This window comes from Scyliorhinus canicula, chromosome 5 (genome assembly GCF_902713615.1).
Source record: "Scyliorhinus canicula chromosome 5, sScyCan1.1, whole genome shotgun sequence".
Classification (NCBI taxonomy): Eukaryota; Metazoa; Chordata; class Chondrichthyes; order Carcharhiniformes; family Scyliorhinidae; genus Scyliorhinus; species Scyliorhinus canicula.
This window is the reverse complement of record NC_052150.1, coordinates 200,746,744-200,770,130: the sequence shown is the minus strand read 5'-3', so window position 1 is coordinate 200,770,130 and position 23,387 is coordinate 200,746,744. Positions and strand designations below refer to the sequence as shown.

General features: G+C 42.8%; 1 protein-coding gene and 1 pseudogene across 9 annotated transcripts in view; one reads left to right on the top strand and one right to left on the bottom strand.

Moving 5' to 3' along the window:
• Positions 1-1,065: 1,065 nt before the first annotated feature.
• The window catches only part of LOC119966517 (disco-interacting protein 2 homolog C), a 687,551-nt gene continuing 665,229 nt past the window's right edge, over positions 1,066-23,387 (bottom strand). For 5 of the 9 annotated variants that reach the window (XM_038798337.1, XM_038798336.1, XM_038798338.1 and 2 more), the window contains 5 exons: positions 17,286-17,343; positions 8,507-8,581; positions 7,137-7,311; positions 6,596-6,719; positions 1,066-4,146 (listed from right to left, as the gene is read on the bottom strand). In XM_038798337.1, the coding sequence (XP_038654265.1) occupies positions 3,894-4,146; positions 6,596-6,719; positions 7,137-7,311; positions 8,507-8,581; positions 17,286-17,343 (685 nt within the window). In that variant the 3' untranslated portion in view covers positions 1,066-3,893. The remainder of the gene's footprint in view (positions 4,147-6,595; positions 6,720-7,136; positions 7,312-8,506; positions 8,582-17,285; positions 17,344-23,387) is intronic. The other 4 variants (XM_038798340.1, XM_038798339.1, XM_038798344.1 and 1 more) reach the window with 1 other exon arrangement.
• On the top strand, positions 13,841-14,056 carry LOC119966706 (annotated as a pseudogene).

The window sequence follows — 23,387 nt, the reverse complement described above, 5'->3', positions numbered from 1 at the left end:
TTAGGGTAATGGTGAACAGTTCATTAAAACCAAGCACAAAGTGTATTGATAGTAAGGAATGCGAACTAGTTAGTGAGATATACAGCACAAATGTCAAGAGCCTGTACAAGGCTGCATATGACCACACCTGGAGAACCCGGCACAATTTTGGTCACATAATACAGCAAGGATATCTAGCCAAGATGTCTATGAAAGGCAACCAAGTTCAAAAGCATCTCAAGACATTCAAGTGATGAGGAATGGTTGAAGATCCTGAAATCGAGTCCCTAGAGAAAATAAAGAAATTATTTCCAGGATTCAAAATTCTTACGGGAATAGGTGAATGGCGCAATAACAACCTGCATTTATATAGCTCCCTTAAAAGCACCCTGACATTTGAAGGATTAGGTGATTGAGGTGTTAACTTATAGAACTAGATGGGCTGCAGGCTTTTGTACTCATATATCTCACATACCAGGTTGTTTGAAAATGAAAAACGCTTATTGTCACGAGTAGGCTTCAATGAAGTTACTGTGAAAAGCCCCTAGTCGCCACATTCCGACGCCTGTTCAGGGAGGCTGGTACGGGAATTGAACCCGCGCTGCTGGCCTGCCTTGGTCTGCTTTCAAAGCCAGTGATTTAGCCCAGTGTGCTAAACCAGCCCCATTGTATCATATTCTGCCAACCCATAATTTTTGGTGTTATATATCCAAGAATGGTGATATCTCTTCCTCTTAATTCGTATGTTCGACTTGCATGAAATGAAAGTCGCCACAGTCCTAGAGGACTAAAGGCTGCTCTCCCCTTTTGAAAGCGAGGTGACTGGTGGTGATTTAACCTCAGGGTCGCCACACATCAGGCGAGGGGCAAGTTTGAGAAAACGGAGCCTTCATGGATAACCTCAGCCGGGATGGGAATTGAACCCGTGCTGTTGGCGTCTCTCCCCAGAAACAAGAACTATTTTGACCATTGTGGAAAGGATCTTGTCGAATCTCAAAGAGGGTGCAAATTGTAGGCTACAAGAGTGTTAGCTGATCAAGGGCAATATTAGGGAAATATTTACACTGAATTAAGACAGATGAGGTGTTTTCAGAGCAACAAAAATAAAAGCTTTTATTTGTTCATTTGAATATAAAACAGGCGTTATCACAGATGTACAAAGCGTACTGGTGGTTTAACATACAAGAAAGATTGCTGTCCTTTGCACAGTAAAATCCATTGTGATTGGTTGAGTACATGAAATTCTCTTACCATTCACCAGACTACACGACTCAACACTGCTAACATTCAACTGATATAGGGACAGTCTTCCCTTGGGTAAAGTGTCAAGCAGGATAATAATAATAACAAGCACCATGAGGAATCTGATCCTGTTCTTGATTAGTTTTGACATTATATGATCTTCATGTACCTTCCATTTTGTGCATGTGCATCGAGTTTCATTACATGGTTTTGTTTTGCTTCAAAACACTAGGTCACAAGACAAACTTTTTATACATTCTAATGCATGGTTTATCTATAGTAAGTTTTCTATTAAAGGACACGCCTTCTTTATTGCTGAGTCTAGTAGGACTCTGGATGGTTGCTTCTTCAACTTTCACAACGAAACAAGAAACCTACTTTACTACAAATAGTAAATGTTAGACTCTCTTTACAAATGGCAGGTAGCAGAGGACACAACAAACCTGGCTTTGAATATATCATATAAACCTTAAGAGGTAATGATCTAGAGTAAAAGCATGGATTTGGATTAGGGTACAAGCAGCCTGATTACCACTGCTATATAGTCTACTTTACTTCCTCATTCATGACGAACATCATTTTCAGACACTGGAGGATATTCAACATCCTTCTCATTAAGGCAGCCCAATGCGGAGTGTTTCACACCAGACAGCTCCAAAGCTAGCCTATCCACTCAAATCTGACAAGTGTCCTGTTAACCTTCAGCAATGCTGCTGTCATGATGCAATGTAGGATTGAATGCTTTTTATCTTGGGAGCAGGTAAAGGTGATATTTCGTGGATCTGGCTCTGCTAGGCACACACCTCCCACCAGTTAACCACAAAACAGCATCTCCAAGGGCAGAGAGAAATCAACTGTGCACCGGACTCTCTTTGCCTCCCAGCGAGAAGCAGATGGAAGAAGGTGTTGACAAATGGCAAATAGCTTACATCAGGACAGGGAATGGGATTGTAACAAATATGGAGGAAAGTTGTCAGCCACCAATTCTGTGTACACTGCATCCTATCAGAAAGAAATTTAGAAACCTGACATTTTAATGTAAAATATATTGTTGCAAAAATTTAACTGTAAAAAATTAACACCTATTCTTGTACATTAGTTTCTTATATCCTACATTTTAACTCAATATTTCAAAGTGTGTTTACTGGCAAAACGGCTCTTTTGCAGCTAGTTGTTTTATGATTTTTTTTCAATTCGTACAAACCCATAACAAGTTAAGAAAAAGCTTTACTATAAACACAATTAGCAGCAGTAAAAAGTTTGAAACTATCATAAATAGCTGTCAGTTCAGAATCTGAAGTCACACGGGAGCATTAAGCATGCATACATCTTAGAAAACGCACACACAATCTACTCTGTTTAACCTGCCACATGTGGAGAGTCTAACAACAGTGTATGTGTGTACATGCCAACACAAAGTTATCAATGAACACCAGGCAATCTGGCACAATACAATTTTTTTTATTGATTTTTCATTTTTTTTTAGTGCATTTTAAATCTCAGTTAATTCACAAGCATAAAGATGTCCATTGATCTTTTCACAAGCTGGGATCTTCTGATGGAAGTTGCTTGTGGGTCACCACGCGCTGAGCTGCAGCACCTCTTGAGGTGGGCTGAGGGAATAACATGACCGATGTTCATTTAAAAACTGGGACACCATGCAAGTAAGAATAACTGGATTTTTCACGTCTCTTCCATTGGTAAAACATAGATCTGATGAATTACCTCAAATATAGTTGCTGATGTGAAGCTATCCACATAAAATAACGCAACACTTTGCCTCTTATTAGCAAACACTTAAAAGAGGAAAACATTCTCAAATGTCTTTCTCTTAATATACTTCTAAAAGAGAACAAAATAAATTAAAACTGTTTTGTACATAATTACATGATATGAAGTTACTCAGTATCTTTTCTCTCCTGTTTGTCGTACAATGATATCATCACACAAGCAAAAACATAACTGACAGCTCTCCGCCGGCTACACCAACAATAAACAGTTGCATTGTCGGGTAGCGGACACCTTCTCCTGACTGCTGCCATGTCAGGTTTGCCGAGCCCTGCTCTGAGAGGGAGTTTATGATTTTGATGCAGGTGTTAAGGTGCTGACAGAGTGGACATTATTCTTGTACCTCTTAATATTAAATATCAGACACAAGAAAAAAAAGGAGGGGCAAAATATCCTAAACCAGTCATCTCTAAATAGAAGGTTCCTTGTTTACAACTTTTTGACAATTTTTGACCAAATCTCAATAATCAACAATCTAAAATACTTGCTTTTGCCACAGTATGTGAATAGATAAAAAGCACCCCCTTAGAGGGCAGATTAAAAAACGTAAGCAACTTCAGCTGATATAACTTAAAAATACAAAGCGCAGATAGTACACTTACTTCAAAAGCAGTTAATCAACCAACAAGCAAGAAATAGGCTCCGTAATGGACTTTTGACTTTCAAAGGGTTGTGTACTTATCATTGTCTTTGCCTGTTAAACGTCTGTGGTAGAAAGGAATAGTTTCACATCTTTGTGGCGAGTCACAAGTGCTTGCAAGTGCAGAAAGTCCCTCCGTGGAGCAAATATTGTCTATTGGTTTCTGCACACTTTGTGGTGAACACCAAGAGTTCTTTTTACATATATACATACACATAGTTAATGGAAGCCTTAGAGCAAGAGGCTACATGTTGTAGGCCACATAGATCGGATCTAGTTGGTCTGCCAAAAATCCATCCCTTAAATGCATGCGTTGTTTTTCTCCACGTGAGTTTATAGGAATCACTCCAACATCAACCACAACTACCACTCCTACAATTAGGTAATGTTCCTCCAGCACCACGTTAGTGACCAAAGGAACAAGGTCCAAAGCCTCCTGTTCTGATCCGTCCAACTCCACCACCACCACCAAAAGATTTGTCCAGGTAAACACCGCACTGGAGGAAAATAGAAAAAGAGAAAAATGGAGGAAGCATTTTATTTGGAATGAAGCAAATTATATTATATATCCAATTTAAGCTAACAATAGGTTAACACTGACCAACAGGCATTTCTTCCATTGCAGCATCCCCTTATTCACTATCTTGATTCACCAAGATGTGGAAGATGTTTGTTTATCACATTAAATAACCTTAACTACTTTTCCACTACCATCCTTGCAGGTCTCCATCCAGGACTCCCTCCTGGAGCCTATCAAAATCTAGTTTGTTAAGAGCGATTTATTTCTCCTCATCGAGGAACCCTTGTAACTACATGTTCTGCCAAATTTGCCATCATAACCAACTTAACACTTAACTCAAGATTTAACTTTAATCTACCCTCCTACTACTGCCTTTCAATCACTTCCAAGTAGTTCAACCTTGGCCACATTTTCCCACCTTTCTTTCAAGGCCCTCAATGCTTATTATCCAAAGCCCCTGGTTCAATCCTTGTTGAACTGTCCCTTTCACATTCAGTGTGTCAATGCCCCCATTGATACGCAAGACCACCTTCTCAATATAGGATTTCTCCACCTCCGAAGTCTTCATCATTAATATGCTATGGCCAAATGCTTCCTCATCTCCCTTGCTATCCATATCATCTTTCTTTCTTCAACCACTCTATCATCACCCTAAATCTCTGGAAACTCTCAGATCCCTCACCAGCACCTTCACCAATCCCCTCAACTACCTGTTTTTATTGTTTCATTTGGGCGACTCAACAATTCCCACTTTGCTCACTGCAACAACACCAAATCACTCAATTTCCCATCCTCATTGCCTCTCTTGATGTAACACCATGTTCAAGTCCTCAAATCCAAGGCTGCAAGGTTACTCACACGATTAACATGTCTGGCCTGGCAGTTTAGTGCCAAATCTGCCTCAACTACCTAAAGAAAATCTCCCCTCCCACTCTATGGCCAAGTTTGCCTACGAAGGGTAATCCTAAACGCCCTTCCTTTCACCATTATCTACTTCCACCTATCTCTGCTGAAACCTCTCCCCTTTACCCCAATTATCACTAAAACCTTTATTTAGGTCTCCAAATTATTTTTCAAAACCCTTCTGCACCAGCCTGCCACGTTACATTATCCTTAAATTGCAATCTTGCCTTTGGTAATCTCCAGGAATTTCTCCCACATTGCATTCGAACATGGAACTGGAAAGAGATTTGGACACTTTGTTGCTCTATAAATCTGAGTAGGGAACATTAATCAATGAAATTTACACCACATGATGAGGCCATTCAGCCCATCGTTCCCGTGCAGGCTCTTTGAAAGAGAAGTTGTGCTCAGTCACAAACCTCTGTTTTCTGTCCTTAAGTTTCTCATTATCAAGTGCCTGTTCAACTTCCTTTAAAGATTATTCATGGTATTAACTTCCACCGCCGATTGAGGTGGGATGTTCCAGATTCTAACATGGAGTGTAATAATCTCTCTTCTCCTGTAAATTCTCTGCCCACATCTTCCACCGCAGCACAAATATACTTTATTAAATGGTGTATGTAATTTCCCCTTGAAGGTGATTACCTCCACCCACATTCCTCCAATTGCAGCCACTCTTTCACATTGTAACATTTCTTGTTTCTTTTGTCACTACAAACTTTGCAATCGTCACTTGTTGGCTCATGCATTTTGCAACTTATTTCGTAGAATTATAGAATCATAGAATTTACAGTGCAGAAGGAGGCCACTCGGCCCATTGAGTCCGCACCGGGTCCCAGAAAGAGCACCCCACTCAAGCCCACACCCCCACCCCATCCCCTCAACCCAGTAACCCTACCTAACCTAAGGGCAATTTAGCATGGCCAATCCACCTAACCTGCACATCTTTGGACTGTGGGAGGAAACCGGAGCACCCGGAGGAAACCCACGCAGACACATGGAGAACTTGCAGACTCCACACAGACAGTGACCCAAGCCGCGAATCGAACCTGGGACTCTGGAGCTGTGAAGCAACTGTGATAGCCACTGTGCTTCCGTGCCACCATATTCAAATCTCCAGGGTCTCATTACATTCTATATCTTCAAATTTATGGATATAAAATTCATTCTTTAGGTATGAAACCTTTAATATCGCATTTATTTTTTGGGAATTTGTTTAAAAAAAATTATTTTGCAAGTCAGGGAAAGAGGTAGCGAAGACGACTTGAAATCGCATTGAAATTCTACACCCCTTGTTAGCAGGAAGATGGGTGTCACTGCAATCCAGGAAGACTAAACAGCCATTAGAGAATGATCTAATCGCAGGAATTAAAATTAATACAAAAATGTTAGATTAACTTCATAATAGAATTGCACAAGTTATGTGAGCCAGCTCCATGACTTACAGAACTATCCTACACTACTCAATACAAGGAAACTTCTCACTGCAATGTAAAATATTCACCAGTTGCAGAAACACCTACCATTCAGTGATGCTCTTGTGGGCACGAATCACCGATGTCTCAATATCAATGGGGTGATATCGCATTCCCCGCAACTCCATTGCTTCATCCAAGGCACCCACAACATATAATGCATCATGCCGCTCTAACAAAACACAATTATGGACTTCATCAAATCCATTTGAAACTTAAAATGCAAACATTCTCGAACATTGATACATTCCTGAGTTTCTTCAATACAATGCAAGACAAGGAAATTAAGTAAAATAGGGCAAGGCAATTTGTTCCACCGAGTCCAAGAACTAAGTCAGGGGCTGGTTTAGCTCACTGAGCTAAATCGCTGGCTTTAAAAGCAAACCAAGCAGGCCAGCAGCACGGTTCAATTCCCGTACCAGCCTCCCCGGACAGGCGCCAGAATATGGCGACTAGGGGCTTTTCACAGTAACTTCATTGAAGCCTACTTGTGACAATAAGCGATTTTGATTTTGATTTTCATTTCAAGAAGAGACTTAAAAACAAACTCTGAAAATTTGGATGCGTGTTCCTGCATGCTAGTCCTTACCTCCATTTGCATCAGTAAGATCAGTCCGTCTGAGAAATCCCAAGTAACCTGTTCGGGCCCATACAGTTTGTGTGTCTCCAAAACTCAGACGTGAATTAAAGTGATCTGATTGAAGTGATTCATCTCCATAAATGGTGAAATATCCACTAGCGTTATGAGCACTGTGAACCCATATCTGTCCATTGGAGAAAAGACATGAATCACTGACTTGTCACAATCCACTTTTATTTTGCACTTACCCATCAGTCTCTATACTGAGTTTAACAACTTGTTGTGAAGTGTCTTGGGACATTTTTCAATGTTAGTGGAACGGTGTTGTGCAAGTTTATATGATTGGAGGGACAGAGTGAGTGGGAATTTTCTGAAATTTTGGCAAAGTGTCAGGTCAGACGGGTAAACTGGGGTGATGCCCACTGGCAGCGGTGCCAGATTTATCTGCTGTACCTTTATCCACTTAGAGGGGGAAAAAAGTTTCTTGGTTTTCACGGAACCTTGGCGACGGCTAGAATCTGATTCGCCCGGTCCACCTTCAGACTGAGTGCTTCAATTACTGAGGAGCTCCACTTAAACGCCTGACCAGCACCTTTTCCAAGTCCAAAGCGAATGATGGCTGCCACGGAGGCTGCGCCAAAATTTTCAGCAGCTAGTGAATGGACTTTGGAGCGGTGACGAAAAAAGGAAATAAAAAAATAAAGGGGTAAATTCTCCGAAACTGCCCACCACGGGAATCGTCACGGGCAGGATAGAAAACTTGGGAGGACCATTTCAAGGTCCGTTGACCTCGGGTGGGAATTTCTAGTCTCAGGGTGGGCGTGACCAGAAAATCCCACCTAAAGAAGTAGGCCCAAGTGGAAAAATCAGGAGGTATTCCCTGTTGCGGATGTACATGTGAATACAGAGCTTCATTCAAAGAATGAGTAAACGTAACTTGCTAATTTTTTTCAACACCATGCACACAGGAGTTTATCAAAGTGATGAAATAAGCAGAGGTAAACTCTTATGGACCTAAACTGAAAGTGGGATCAGAAAAAATAACTCATAAGTAGTGAAAAGTACATTTGGAACAGATCTTAAAGAAACATTTCAAATGAAAAAGAGTAAGACAACAAATGGAGAGGCAGGAGAATGAAGATGTCATATAAATGAAATCCACACAAAGAGGCACAATGCTACAGAGCTGTTTAGCCAACCTTAGCAGAAATTGTTCTGCTGTAACTGTGTAGCACATTAACTCAAGAGTGGGCGTATGTTGGGCCTCAAATAGCCTATCCTATGACACTGCCTAATTAAATCAGACATTTGTAACACAAGGAAATATACATCTCCAAGAAAATTGTTTTAGAGCCAAAGAAAGATGGTTCATAATTTACCTCTCCAAGGTGCGAGTCGCCTAGTGGTCCTTTTGTTTCAGGATTGGCAATGATTATCCTCACTCCAGGTAATATCTGTTAAGGCAATTTACATGGTTCGATGTTAACAAGTGGGAGGCAGGAGTAATAAAGTATGAATTTATTGTGGGCACAACCGGTACATTTCGCTTATGGAGGATGACGTCTTGATTCGAACTTGTACATCCAGTCATCGAATGGTGGACACATTTTCCTGCTTCTAAATACCTGGATGTTGATACCATTGTTTAATTTGATAGCATTGAATACAAATTATAATTACTTCTGGTTTTTCTCTGTGGGTGACTTTGTTTTGTAAGATTTTCCATAGAATCCCTACAGCACAGGGGGCAGCCATTTGGCCCATTGAGTCTGCATCAACCCACGAAAAGAGTACTCTACCTAGGCCCACTCCCCCCACTATATCCACCTAACCCGCACATCTTTTAACACTATGAAGTAATTTTAACATGGCCAATCCACCTAACCGGCATATCTTTGGACTGTGGGAGGAAACTGGAGCACCTGGAGGAAACCCACATAGTCACGGAGAGAGCGTGCAAACTCTACACAGTCACCTAAGGCCGGAATTGAACCCAGATCCCTGATGCTGTGACGCAATAGTGTTAACCACTGTGTTTCTCCGTTTGTCTGCCTTATTGGTGAAATCTGTAATTATCTGCACTTTCATCAATTCTGCAAGCTCTTAATAGCCAAGTAAACTAGTCCAGGGATGGCCAAAGAGCGTAATCCAGCTTTGGAAAGTGGAAAATTCAGGAAAGTAAGCACAGCAGTGTACTTGCACAGTCCAATTTTCTGGCATGGCCATTTCCTGATTTTTTGATAGATAAATAAGTATGCGCCCTTAAGCATGCAATCAACCTCCTGGTTGGATAATCAGGAACAAAAGTAAATTCTAAAAACAGAGGTGATATATGTGGATACTGGAAATACTGGAAACACGAGGAGGAAGTGCAAACGCCACACAGTCACCCAAGCTCAGAATTGAACCCAGGTCCCTGGTGCTGTGAGGCAGCAGTGCTAACCACTGTGCCAACGTGCCACTCTTAAGTTTTAGGAAAGGGAAAATATTGAAGGTTACAGAGAAAGTTTCACCAGCAGGGATGGGTATGCTTAATTTTGCTGGAAGAAAATCCTGAAACTTTGGAGTGAATACTTTTTCTGTTAACTTTTTTTAAATGGCCTCCTTGCGACTCACGTATGCAATTATATCATCCTCAAAAATAAGGGGGAATGTGCAAACTCCACAGACAGTGACCGGGGCTGGGATCAAACCTGGGTCCTCGGCGCCGTGAGGCAGCAGTGCTAACCACTGCGCCACCATGCCGCCCTGATGTGGAAAGCTAATAGAATTTGATCATTTATTACAAAAGGAATTGAATACAAGAGTAAGGACGTTATACTTCAGTGATCAGGACATTGATGTGACCACATCTGGAGAACTGTGTACAGTTTTGGTCTCTTATTTAAAGAATAATGTCAGACAACTGACTCCACCCGTAAGTCTGAAAACAATTCCTCAGTCTACTAGTCAAGACTAAATGGCCATTTAGTGTACAAATTTTTTATTTACTTATTCATTATTTCTTTATTTTTTTCATAAGATGTAGACACCACTAGCAAGGCCAGCATCTGTAACCCATATCTAATTGCCTTGAATCAGATGGGCAAAGGTAGCCTTGGATGGGAAGTTCATGGTGTTTTTGGGACAGTTTCTTGGAACAGCACATTCTGAAGCCAACCAGGCAGCAGGCTATATTACACCTGATATTGTGCAAAATGATAGGATTAATTAATAACTTCATAATGAAGGCACTCCTAGGTAGCAGCGATCATAATATGATTGAATTTTACATTGCGTTTGAGACAAAGACAAGACTACTATTTTAAATTCAAATAATGGCAATTATCAGGGCATGAAAATGCAGCTAGCCAAAACGAACTGGCAAATTAGGTTAAGGAATTGGTTAATAGAGATACAGTGGAAGACTATTAAAGAATATTTCAGAATCCATGGAATAAATACATTCTAATGGGAAAGGAAAATTACAATGGGTGGGCCCACCAACATGATTGACTAAAAAATTTAAAGGTAGCCCAAATTTAAAGAAAAAGCTTATAATTGTGCAAGGATGGGTGGCAGGTCAGATGACTGGGGAGAATATAAAAAAAGCAAAGAATAACTAAAAGATTAATAAGGATGGAAAATTAGAGTCTGGGAGATACAGAATCATAGAATTTACAGTGCAGAAGGAGGCCATTCGGCACATTGAGTCTGCATCGGCCCTTGGAAAGAGCACCCTGCTTTAAGCCAACGCCTCCACCCTATCCCTGTAACCCCACCTAACCTTTCGGACACCAAGGGGCAATTTAGCATGGCCGTTCCATCTAGCCTGCACATCTTTGGACTGTGGGTGGAAACCGGAGCACCCGGAGGAAACCCACGCAGACATGGGGAGAACGTGCAGACTCCACACAGACAGTGACCCGAGGCCAGAATTGGACCGGGTCCCTGGAGCTGTTTGCCAGCAGTGCTAACCATTGTGCCACACTGCTGCCCAAAACAGATAGCAAGAGTTGCTATTGATATTCGAAAAAGAGTTAACAAAGTGAGAATTGGTCCTATAGAAAGTGAGTCCGGAGAATTAATAATGGGAAATAAGGAGATTGAAGATGAATTGAACAGGTATATTGTCTTGGTCTTCATGATAGAAGATATAAATTATGTTCCAGAAATAGCTGTAAATCAGGAAATGAAAGGAATGGAGGAACTCAAGAAAATTACAATCACCAGGAAAGTGGCACTGAACAAATTGTTGGAGCTGCAGACTGACAAGTCCCCTGGTCCTAGGGTCTTAAAAGAAGTGGAAAGTGAGATAATTGATGCGTTGGTTTTAATTTTCTAAAGTTCACTAGATTCCAGGAAGGTTCGATTAGATTAGAAAATAGCAAATGTAACCACTTTATTCAAAAGGGAGGGACAACAAGCAGGAAACTACAGACCAGTTAGCTTAACATCTGTCGTAGGGGAAATATGACAAGATATTATTACATACATTATAGCAGGGGACTTGAAATGAAATGAAAAAATGAAAATCGCTTATTGTCACGAGTAGGCTTCAATGAAGTTACTGTGAAAAGCCCCTAGTCACCACATTCCAGCGCCTGTCCAGGGAGGCTGGTACGGGAATTGAACTGTGCTGCTGGCCTGCTTTAAAAGCCAGCGATTGTGCCTTGTGAGCTAAACCAGCCCCTGGTAAATTGAAGGTAATCAGGTAGAGCAAACATGGTTTTGTGAGAGGGAAATTTAACCAAATTACTGGAGTTCTTTGAAGTAACATGTACTGTGAATAAAGGGAAACTGATGGATGTACTGTACTTAATTTCCAGAAGGCATGTATTTGATAAGTTGCTAATCAAAGGTTATCGCGGAAAATAAAACTTCATGATGTCATGTGTAACATATTGGCATAGATAAAAGATTGGCCAGCTAACAGAAAACAGTCGATATAAATGGGTTATTTTCTGGTTGGCAGGTTTTTTAAAAATAAAACATTTTATTAAGGTATTTGTGATTTTGTAACAATAACGAAGAAATAGTGTACATACAGATATAAACATAGTGCAAAGGCCGTCTTCCTCCCTGACAGGTCCCACCTTTCCTACACACTAATCGAAGCTAACACCCACCCTCCCTCTGCTGACAGTTAATTTTCTCTGAAGAAGTCGACAAACAGCAGACACCTCCGGAAGAACCCTGACATTGACCCTCTCAGGGCAAACCTTTTTTTTTTATAAATGTTTTTTTATTCAGTTTTCATGTTTTATATTGAACAAATTACAAATTGTTAGAGAGAGAAAAAAACACGCAAAAATTAACATATATATTTACAGGTGAGCATCTTCGTAGTAATAACTGTGGCCTCCCCCTCTTTGTCGGCATACTTATTTTACATTCCCCAACATGTTTATTGGCGTTTATTTAGTTTGGTTTTGGGCCTTAGCTAGCCATCAAACCCCCGTAACGAGCCCGTAGCCCCCCCCCCCTCCCCGCCGGCTACCTTCCCCCGACTATTCTTCCTCTTGTACGTTGGCCACAAACAGGTCCCGGAACAATTGCATGAATGGCTCCCACGTTCTGTGGAAGCTGTCGTCCGACCCTCGGATGGCGAATTTGATTTTCTCCATTTGGAGAGAATCCGAGAGGTCGGACAGCCAGTCTGCAGCTCTGGGCGGTGCTGCTGACCGCCAGCCAAACAGGATTCTACGGCGGGCGATCAGGGAGGCAAAGGCAAGGGCGTCCGCCCTCCTCCCCAGGAATAGATCTGGCTGGTCTGAAACCCCGAAGACCGCCACTATCGGGCATGGCTCCACCCTCACCCCCACCACTTTGGACATAGCCTCGAAGAAGGCTGTCCAGTACTCCACAAGTCTGGGGCAAGACCAGAACATGTGGGCGTGGTTGGCCGGGCCTCTTTGGCACCGCTCACATCTGTCCTCCACCTCCGGGAAGAACCTACTCATACGGTTTCTCGTTAAGTGGGCTCTATGTACCACTTTTAGTTGCGTCAGGCTGAGCCTTGCGCACGTGGAGGTGGAGTTGACCCTATGCAGTGCTTCGCTCCAGAGTCCCCACCCTATCTCCATCCCCAGGTCGTCCTCCCATTTCCTTCTTGTTGCGTCCAGTACGGTGTCGTCCCTATCTACCAGTCGGCCATACATGTCACTACAGTTCCCTTTCTCTAGGATACTTGCGTCCAGTAGGTCTTCCAGTAGTGTCTGTCGTGGCGGTTGTGGGTACGTCCTTGTCTCCTTTCGTAGGAAGTTTTTGAGCTGCAGGTACCGTAGCTCGTTCCCCCCAGCTAGCTGAAATTTCTCTGTCATCTCAGGGCAAACCTGATTTTCTCCAGACACAGAAAGCCAGCCATGTCAGTAAGCCAGGTCTCCGACTTCGGGAGCTTTGAGTCCCTCCAAGCTAATAGTATCCGTCTCCGGGCTACCAGGGAGGCAAAGGCCAGAACGTCTGCCTCTTTCTCCTCCTGGATTCCCGGATCTTCCGACACTCCGAAAATTGCCATCTCTGGACTCGGTGTCACCCTTGTTTTTAACACCTTGGACATGGCATCCGCAAACCCCTGCCAGAATCCTCTAGGCTTCGGACATGCCCAGAATATATGGACATGGTTCGCTGGTCTTCCCACACAGCTTGCGCATCTGTCTTCTATCCCAAAGAACCTGCTCATCCGGGCCACTGTCATGTGTGCCCGGTGAATGACCTTAAATTGTATCAGGCCGATCACGTCTCGGCCTTTTGGCTAAGATCAAGTGTAGTATCTGTTCTTATCAGTGTAGATTGAGCCTTTTGGCTCAGATCTGGTATGTCTCCTTTATGGGGATCATGAATTGGATTCAATTTGAATTGGTTTTTGGAGCAGGCAAGGAGCTGGATTAGGGGTTTGCCTCTGTCCACACTCTGAGCCCTGGCTTTGTAACTAAGATAAAGAAATAAAAAAATTAAAAAAAAAAAATTGTATCAGGCCGAGCCTGACACATGCTGTGGACGCGTTGACTCTACTCAACGCATCTGCCCAGAGACCATCCTCGAACTCTCCTCCTAACTCCTCTTCCCATTTATGTTTCAGATTCTCAGTCTGCGTTTCCTCTGACCCCATGAATTCTTTATAGATGTCCGAAACTTTCCCCTCTCCCACCCAAATGGTTGGCAGGTTTTAACAAGTGGGTCAGTCCTGGGGCCTCAACTCTTTACAATTTATACAAATGATTAGAATGAAGGGGCCGAAAGTATGATTGCTAAATTTGCTGATGGTACAAGTTAGATCGGATAGTATGTTGTCAAGTGGACATAAGGAAGTAACAAAAGGATATAAACAGGGCAAAGGCCGGGCAAATGGAGTATACTGTGGGGAAATGAGAAATTGTTCATTTTGACAGGAAGAATAAAAATGAAGCATATTATCTGAATGGTGAAAGGTGACAAAGCTCTGGGATACAGAAGGATCGGTGTGTCTGGGTGCATGAATCACAAGAAGTTAGTATCCAGGTACAGCAAGTAATTAAGAACGTTTTTTTATAAATATAGATTCCCCAATTATTTTCTTTTCCAAGCTGCAATGCCATGGCCAATCCACCTACCCTGCACATCTTTGGGTTGTGGGGGTGAGACCCATACAGACACAGGGAGAACGTGCAAACTCCACAGACAGTGACCGGGGCTGGGATCAAACCTGGGTCCTCGGCGCAATGAGGCAGCAGTGCTAACCACTGCGCCGCCATGCCGCCCTGATGAGGAAAGGTAATAGAATTTGATCATTTATTACAAAAGGAATTGAATACAAGAGTAAGGACGTTATACTTCAGTGATCAGGACATTGATATGACCACATCTGGAGAACTGTGTACAGTATTGGTCTCTTATTTAAAGAAGGATGTAAATGCATTGGATGACTTTCAGAGAAGGTTTACAAGACTAATATCTGGAATGGGCAGGTTATTTTATGAGGAAAGGCTGGGCAAGTTGGAGTTGGATCCGCAGGGTTTCAGAAGAATAAGAGATGACTTGACTGAGTCACGCATGATCCCGAGGGCTATTGACAGGACTCTTAGGGAACTGAAAGACTTATGGAGCAGGTGGGAAATCGGGAACTGAAACCCAAGGTTGACTATGATCATCTTGAATGTGGAGCAGGCTCAACGGGCCACACGGTCTTTTCCTCCTCCTGTCGCTTATTTTTTTGTTTTTGCAACATGTCTATGGATTTTCATGGCCTGAAAGCATTCCGGCTGGTCTCTAACTACTACTGAAAGTCTCCAAGGTTAGTGGCTAACCTTGGAACAATCAGGTTTCTCAGGCCTATAGTTCGGTCTCCATTTCCAGCTGCAAGTCCCTGCCAGATGGCTTCTACACAGATGATAAGTATTCTATGGGGGTGGGATGACCAAGTCATATAACCGGCTTGGCCCACCTGTTTATCAGGTAAATCTCAAACAAACTACACTAGTCCAGAGGGTAGGGGCAACCACGATGAGAAATATGGAGCCTATACATTTTGGAGCATTTACACCTACCAAGGATGATGATGAATTTTACCCACTCTCCACCGAACCTCTCCGATTCAGCTGCTCGCAGTGACATAGGTGTTTCAGGAATAACTAGCTTTCTATTCTTGTCTATATGGAAGATAGAAACTGATTTCTCTTTCTCAACAACACACTTGGGTCAGTGTACTCCCTATGTCAAGGGTGCACTTCAATAGGATACAAAACCAAACTAGGAGGAGAAAATTAATTAATAGCATGGAGTTTCACTTTCAAAGTCAATAAATAATCAAGACGGTCGTTTGTGTTAAACACTGAGGTCATTAGAGGCCTGGTTGGCAGAAGCTGCCAAAAATACTTCTTTCAGTTCCAGCTGAAACCAGCCAAAATCGATGCGGAGATCTCTCTGCCAGCTGCATGAATCTCACATGATATTCATTTATGGTAGTCTCAATTCAGTTCGTCATGGATAAGAAGAGAAAAACAGCACAAAGTAATTAATTTGGTGATCTGAAGCATAAAGATGGCCTGTATTCCAAAGGTTACAGTCGTGTAGTACGGGGCGTTTATCTGCTGTTCAAACAAGGTTATAGGATCCTTCGCTTTCCACCTTGTCTCTTACCATATTTTACCTATTGCTAAAACATTGGCATCTGTCTGGCAGTGTGGAAAACTGACCAGGTATTTCCTGCTCATAAAAAGCAGGGCAAACTCAACCTGGTCAATTACCTCCCCATTAGCGTAATCTTGGTCATCAGCCTAGTGATGGAAAGTTGTCAACCGTGCGATCAAGTGGCACCAATTCCGCCAGGGCCACTCAGTTTCTGATTTCATTACAGCTTTAGTCACAACATGGACAAAAGAGCTGAATTCAAAAGGTGGGGTAAGAGTGACTGCCCTGTATATCAAGGCAGCATTTGATTGAGTATGGTGTCACGGAGCCCTAGCAAAACTGGAGTCACTGGTAATCAGGAGGAAAAACCTCCACTGTTTGGAGTCATACCGAGCTATTAGGAAGATGGCTGTGGTTATTGGAGGTGAATCATCTCAGTTCCAGGATGTCACTATAAGAGTTCCTCAAGGTACTGTCCTTGGCCCAACCATCTTCAGCTGCTCCATTAATTACCTTCCATCATAAGGTCAGGTGTGTGGATGGCTGCTGATGACTGCACAATCTTCAGCACCATTTGCAACTCAGACTGCTTCAGCAGTCCACGCCCAAATACAACACCTGGTCAATATCCAGGCTTTGGCTGCTAAGTGGCAAGTAACATTCATGCCACACAATTGCCAGGCAATGATCATCTCCAATGAGAGAATCTAACCATCGCCCCTTGACATTCAATGGCATTACCATCACTGAATCCCCCCACTGTCACCATCGCCATTTCTTCACTGTTGCTGGGTCAAAGTCCACAAACCCTACCAGAACTGTGGGTGCACCTACAGCACACTGATTGCAGCGGTTCAAGAAGGCAACTCACCACCAGCTTTCAAAGGCCTTTAGGAATGGGAAATAAATGGCCAGCAAAGCCCACATCCCATGAAATGATTTTTTAAAATTTGACCCTTCACGTTGATGAGAATAAAACTTAAAACACATTTGATAAAAGGCACAACTGAATGCAAACATTTAACTTTTTGCTTTTAAATCTGACATTGCCAAGTAGAATCTGCTACTCACTTTTCCAGACTCCATTAGAGGCAGGCTATGAGGAGATCCTCTTTCCACGAGGCGAACCCTAAAGCAAAAATGGGTTAAAAAACAATGTGTTGTTTTGCTCTGCCAACAGCTACGTCAATTGTGTGCAACACTCTAAATGGTCACAAACACATTCAACATCAATTTCACAAGCTTTCTCCAAAGGTAGGTTGAGACAATCTATTTTGTAATCGATATCGGGAAAATTAATTAACAAAACTAAAGTTCTGCTAGTATTTAACAGCCTCCACCTCCAAGACATCCTTTATCACATTAAGTTTTTTGCTTAATTTTTCCTAATTCTTTGCTGCTCAATCAAGAAGATGCGTTCTTGTCAAAATGCTTCAGAATCAATAATTATTTTCAAGGTACCCATCAGTTTTCATAAATACAGCAAGCTACAATCCAGGGTTAATTATTTTACCATCTCATATTTTGGTAATAATTGGAAAATAAAAGCATGAATTTAAATAGCGTATAATTGATCACATGTTGGGAACAATTTGAAAGTCCTCATAGACACCAATTAGCTATTTGACGGTGCTCATTTTTTATTTTCAATGGAGTGCACCATTTTGCAAGTACAGATTATGCACTGAATTGCAACTCAGAGTCTCACGTCTAAAATGATTTGGGCCACTCGAGCCTAAAACTCAAATTGCAGCCACCTTTGGAGGCGAAGCAATAATTTTCAAAGCACATTTAAAATCAGATATTTTGTTGTTTGTTAAATGTACTGTGCAATTGTAAGCCTTTAAGCATTAAGCTAGATAATAGACACAGGATTTCCATAAGTACACTTCAATCAGATTCTGTACAGTTGCAATCATCAATAACAGTGCTTTGTTTTTCAGTGATCTATGGAATCTAAACAGGAGAGTTCATGTCAAGCCTTGCTTCCCACACTGCAAGGCTCAGTTAATTGATTTGCTGCATGAGGATAGACTTTCCACAAGCATAAGCATCTGCTTTCTTTTTTGCACATAGTGCAGACTATTGCCTGACTGAAAGCAATCAAACAAGCAATATCAAAATCTGAACGTGGTTCAGATGGTGGTCATCTACTATTCTACTATTACTCCCCACAAATCCCTCAATTATTCTGTGCAGCCGACAGTGTAACCCTTTGATTCTGTGCAACTTGCTTCATGGAGTTTATGTTTTTCTGCAGCTTGCTATTATTCAGTTGCTCCCCAGTGTTTTTTTCCAACCGGCTCTACAATGCTAGACTTTCTTTATACTCGTTCCCTAGCTCTCCCATTGTTTCTCTATCTAGTGGTGTACCGCAAGGATCTGTTTTGGGGCCACTGCTGTTTGTCATTTTTATAAATGACCTGGAAGAGGGTGTAGAAGGATGGGTTAGTAAATTTGCAGATGACACGAAGGTCGGTGGAGTTGTGGATAGTGCTGATGGATGTTATAGGATACAGAGGGACATAGATAAGCTGCAGAGCTGGGCTGAAAGGTGGCAGATGGAGTTTAATGCGGAAAAGTGTGAGGTGGTTCACTTTGGAAGGAGTAACAGGAATGCAGAGTACTGGGCTAATGGCAAGATTCTTGGTAGTGGAGATGAACAGAGAGATCTCGGCATCCAGGTACATAAATCCCTGAAAGTTGCCACCCAGGTTAATAGGGCTGTTAAGAAGGCATATGGTGTGCTAGCCTTTATCAGTAGGGGGATTGAGTTTCGGAGCCACGAGGTCATGCTGCAGCTGTACATAACCCTGGAGTACTGCGTGCAGTTCTGGTCACCACATTATAGGAAGAATGTGGAAGCTTTGGAAAGGGTTCAGAGGAGATTTACTAGGATACTGCCTGGTATGGAGGGAAGGTCTTACGAGGAAAGGCTCAGGAACTTGAGGTTGTTTTCGTTAGAGAGGAGAAGGCTGAGAGGTGACTTAATAGAGACATATAAGATAGTCAGAGGGTTAGATAGGGTGGACAGTGAGAGTCTCTTTCCTCGGATGGTGATGACCAACACGAGGGGACATAGCTTTAAATTGAGGGGTAGTAGATATAGGACAGATGTCAGAGGCAGTTTCTTTACTCAGAGAGTAGTAGGGGTGTGGAACGCCCTGCCTGCAACAGTAGTAGACTCGCCAACTTTAAGGGCATTTAAGTGGTCACTGGACAGACATGTGGATGAAAATGGAATAGTGTAGGTCAGATAGGCTTCAGATGGTTTCACAGGTCGGCGCAACATCGAGGGCCGAAGGGCCCGTACTGCGCTGTAATGTTCTATGTTCTATGATACATCCCATCCCCTGGCTCTCCAATGTTTCTCTGCATCCCGTTCTCCGGCTCTCAGCCCACGGCTGGATCCCGTATGTTTCACTACAGTCCAGTTATACCGTCACTTTATCAGTGAAGTGTTAGGAAATAATTGTTATACGAATGTACAGCTGGGGTGCCACAGTTACTGTTGCACAGCAGTCAGGTACCAAACAACAAACAACAGCCACATAGCAAGAAAGTGTTAAACATGCTTAATAACTGGGGGGTAAGTGAGTAAAATCTCAGACAGAACGCTCAAAAGATTCACCACACATCTCCAGCAAAAAGTCAAATCATTGGATCAATTGGCATTAATTTTTTTATTTAAAAACATTTTTTTGCAATTAAGGGGCAATTTAGCATGGCCAATCCACCTACTGTAATAATATGTAGACAGACATGTAACTAAAGGGTTAATCACAACACCTAGCTGTAACACTAACACTAGAGGGCATTACAAAACCCATTATATAAATGAGCTCCCAGAAGCTCTAGCTCTCTTTCCATGCAGGAGGTATTTGATAGCAACAGTGTAGCAGAGTAAGATCTCAGCCTAGATACCACGTATAGCTGAGGTACAGTTTGTACAGTTATTTATCCTTACTCTATTGATAGAGTTAGTTCAGTAGTGTCAAACTCATTTATTAGTTTTATCATTACTTAATAAATTCTTTCAGTTTACTTTGAAGATTCGAGTGTTCTTCCATATCATCTACGGTTATAGAACATAGAACATAGAACGATACAGCGCAGTACAGGCCCTTCGGCCCTCGATGTTGCACCGACATGGAAAAAAAATCTAAAGGCCATCTAACCTACACTATGCCCTTATCATCCATATGCTTATCCAATAAATTTTTAAATGCCCTCAATGTTGGCGAGTTCACTACTGTTGCAGGTAGGGCATTCCACGGCCTCACCACTCTTTGCGTAAAAAACCCACCTCTGACCTCTGTCCTATATCTATTACCCCTCAATTTAAGGCTATGTCCCCTCGTGCTAGCCACCTCCATCCGCGGGAGAAGGCTCTCGCTGTCCACCCTATCTAACCCTCTGATCATTTTGTATGCCTCTATTAAGTCACCTCTTAACCTTCTTCTCTCTAACGAAAACAACCTCAAGTCCATCAGCCTTTCCTCATAAGATTTTCCCTCCATACCAGGCAACATCCTGGTAAATCTCCTCTGCACCCGTTCCAAAGCTTCCACGTCCTTCCTATAATGAGGCGACCAGAACTGTACGCAATACTCCAAATGCGGCCGTACTAGAGTTTTGTACAACTGCAACATGACCTCATGGCTCCGGAACTCAATCCCTCTACCAATAAAGGCCAACACACCATAGGCCTTCTTCACAACCCTATCAACCTGGGTGGCAACTTTCAGGGATCTATGTACATGGACACCGAGATCCCTCTGCTCATCCACACTGCCAAGAATTTTACCATTAGCCAAATATTCCACATTTCTGTTATTCTTTCCAAAGTGAATCACCTCACACTTCTCCACATTAAACTCCATTTGCCACCTCTCAGCTCAGCTCTGCAGCTTATCTATGTCCCTCTGTAACCTGCAACATCCTTCCGCACTGTCTACAACTCCACCGACTTTAGTGTCATCTGCAAATTTACTCACCCATCCTTCTGCGCCCTCCTCTAGGTCATTTATAAAAATGACAAACAGCAACGGCCCCAGAACAGATCCTTGTGGTACGCCACTCGTAACTGAACTCCATTCTGAACATTTCCCATCAACTACCACTCTCTGTCTTCTTTCAACTAGCCAATTTCTGATCCACATCTCTAAATCACCCTCAATCCCCAGCCTTCGTATTTTTTGCAATAGCCGACCGTGGGGAACCTTATCAAACGCTTTACTGAAATCCATATACACCACATCAACTGCTCTACCCTCGTCTACCTGTTCAGTCACCTTCTCAAAGAACTCGATAAGGTTTGTGAGGCATGACCTACCCTTCACAAAACCATGCTGACTGTCCCTAATCATATTATTCCTATCTAGATGATTATAAATCGTATCTTTTATAATCCTCTCCAAGACTTTACCCACCACAGACGTTAGGCTCACCGGCCTATAGTTACCGGGGTTATCTCTACTCCCCTTCTTGAACAAAGGGACCACATTTGCTATCCTCCAGTCCTCTGGCACTATTCCTGTAGCCAATGATGACCTAAAAATCAAAGCCAAAGGCTCAGCAATCTCTTCCCTGGCTTCCCAGAGAATCCTAGGATAAATCCCATCCGGCCCCGGGGACTTATCTATTTTCACCTTGTCCAGAATTGCCAACACTTCTTCCCTACGCACCTCAATGCCATCTATTCTAATAGCCTGGGTCTCAGCATTCTCCTCCACAATATTATCTTTTTCTTGAGTGAATACTGACGAAAAGTATTCATTTAGTATCTCGCTTATCTCCTCAGCCTCCACACACAACTTCCCACCACTGTCCTTGACTGGCCCTACTCTTACCCTAGTCATTCTTTTATTCCTGACATACCTATAGAAAGCTTTTGGGTTTTCCTTGATCCTACCTGCCAAAGACTTCTCATGTCCCCTCCTTGCTCGTCTCAGCTCTCTCTTTAGATCCTTCCTCGCTTCCTTGTAACTATCAAGCGCCCCAACTGAAACTTCATGCCTCATCTTCACATAGGCCTCCTTCTTCCTCTTAACAAGAGATTCCACTTCTTTGGTAAACCACGGTTCCCTCGCTCGACCCCTTCCTCCCTGCCTGACTGGTACGTACTTATCAAGAACATGCAATAGCTGTTCCTTGAACAAGCTCCACATATCCAGTGTGCCCAACCCTTGCAGCCTACTTCTCCAACCAACACATCCTAAGTCATGTCTAATGGCATCATAATTGCCCTTCCCCCAGCTATAACTCTTGCCCTGCGGGGTATACTTAACCCTTTCCATCACTAACGTAAAGGTCACCGAATTGTGGTCACTGTTTCCAAAGTGCTCACCTACCTCCAGATCTAACACCTGGCCTGGTTCATTACCCAAAACCAAATCCAATGTGGCCTCGCCTCTTGTTGGCCTGTCAACATATTGTGTCAGGAAACCCTCCTGCACACATTGTACAAAGAATGACCCATCTAATGTACTCGAACTATATCTTTTCCAGTCAATATTTGGAAAGTTAAAGTCTCCCATAACAACTACCCTGTTACTTTCGCTCTTTTCCAGAATCATCTTCGCCATCCTTTCCTCTACATCCCTAGAACTATTAGGTGGCCTATAGAAAACTCCCAACAGGGTGACCTCTCCTTTCCTGTTTCTAACCTCAGCCCATACTACCTCGGAAGAAGAGTCCCCATCTAGCATCCTTTCCGCCACCGTAATACTGTCCTTGACTAGCAGCGCCACACCTCCCCCTCTTTTGCCCCCTTCTCTGAGCTTACTAAAACACCTAAACCCCGGAACCTGCAACAACCATTCCTGTCCCTGCTCTATCCATGTCTCTGAAATGGCCACAACATCGAAGTCCCAGGTACCAACCCATGCTGCCAGTTCCCCAACCTTATTTCGTATACTCCTGGCATTGAAGTAGACACACTTCAAACCACCTACCTGAACACTGGCACCCTCCTGCGAAGTCAAATCTGTGCTCCTGACCTCTATACTCTCAATCTCCCGTACCCCAAAACTACAATCCAGGTTCCCATGCCCCTGCTGAATTAGTTTAAACCCCCCCAAAGAGCACTAACAAATCTCCCCCCCAGGATATTGGTGCCCCTCAGGTTCAGATGTAGACCATCCTGTCTATAGAGGTCCCACCTTCCCCAGA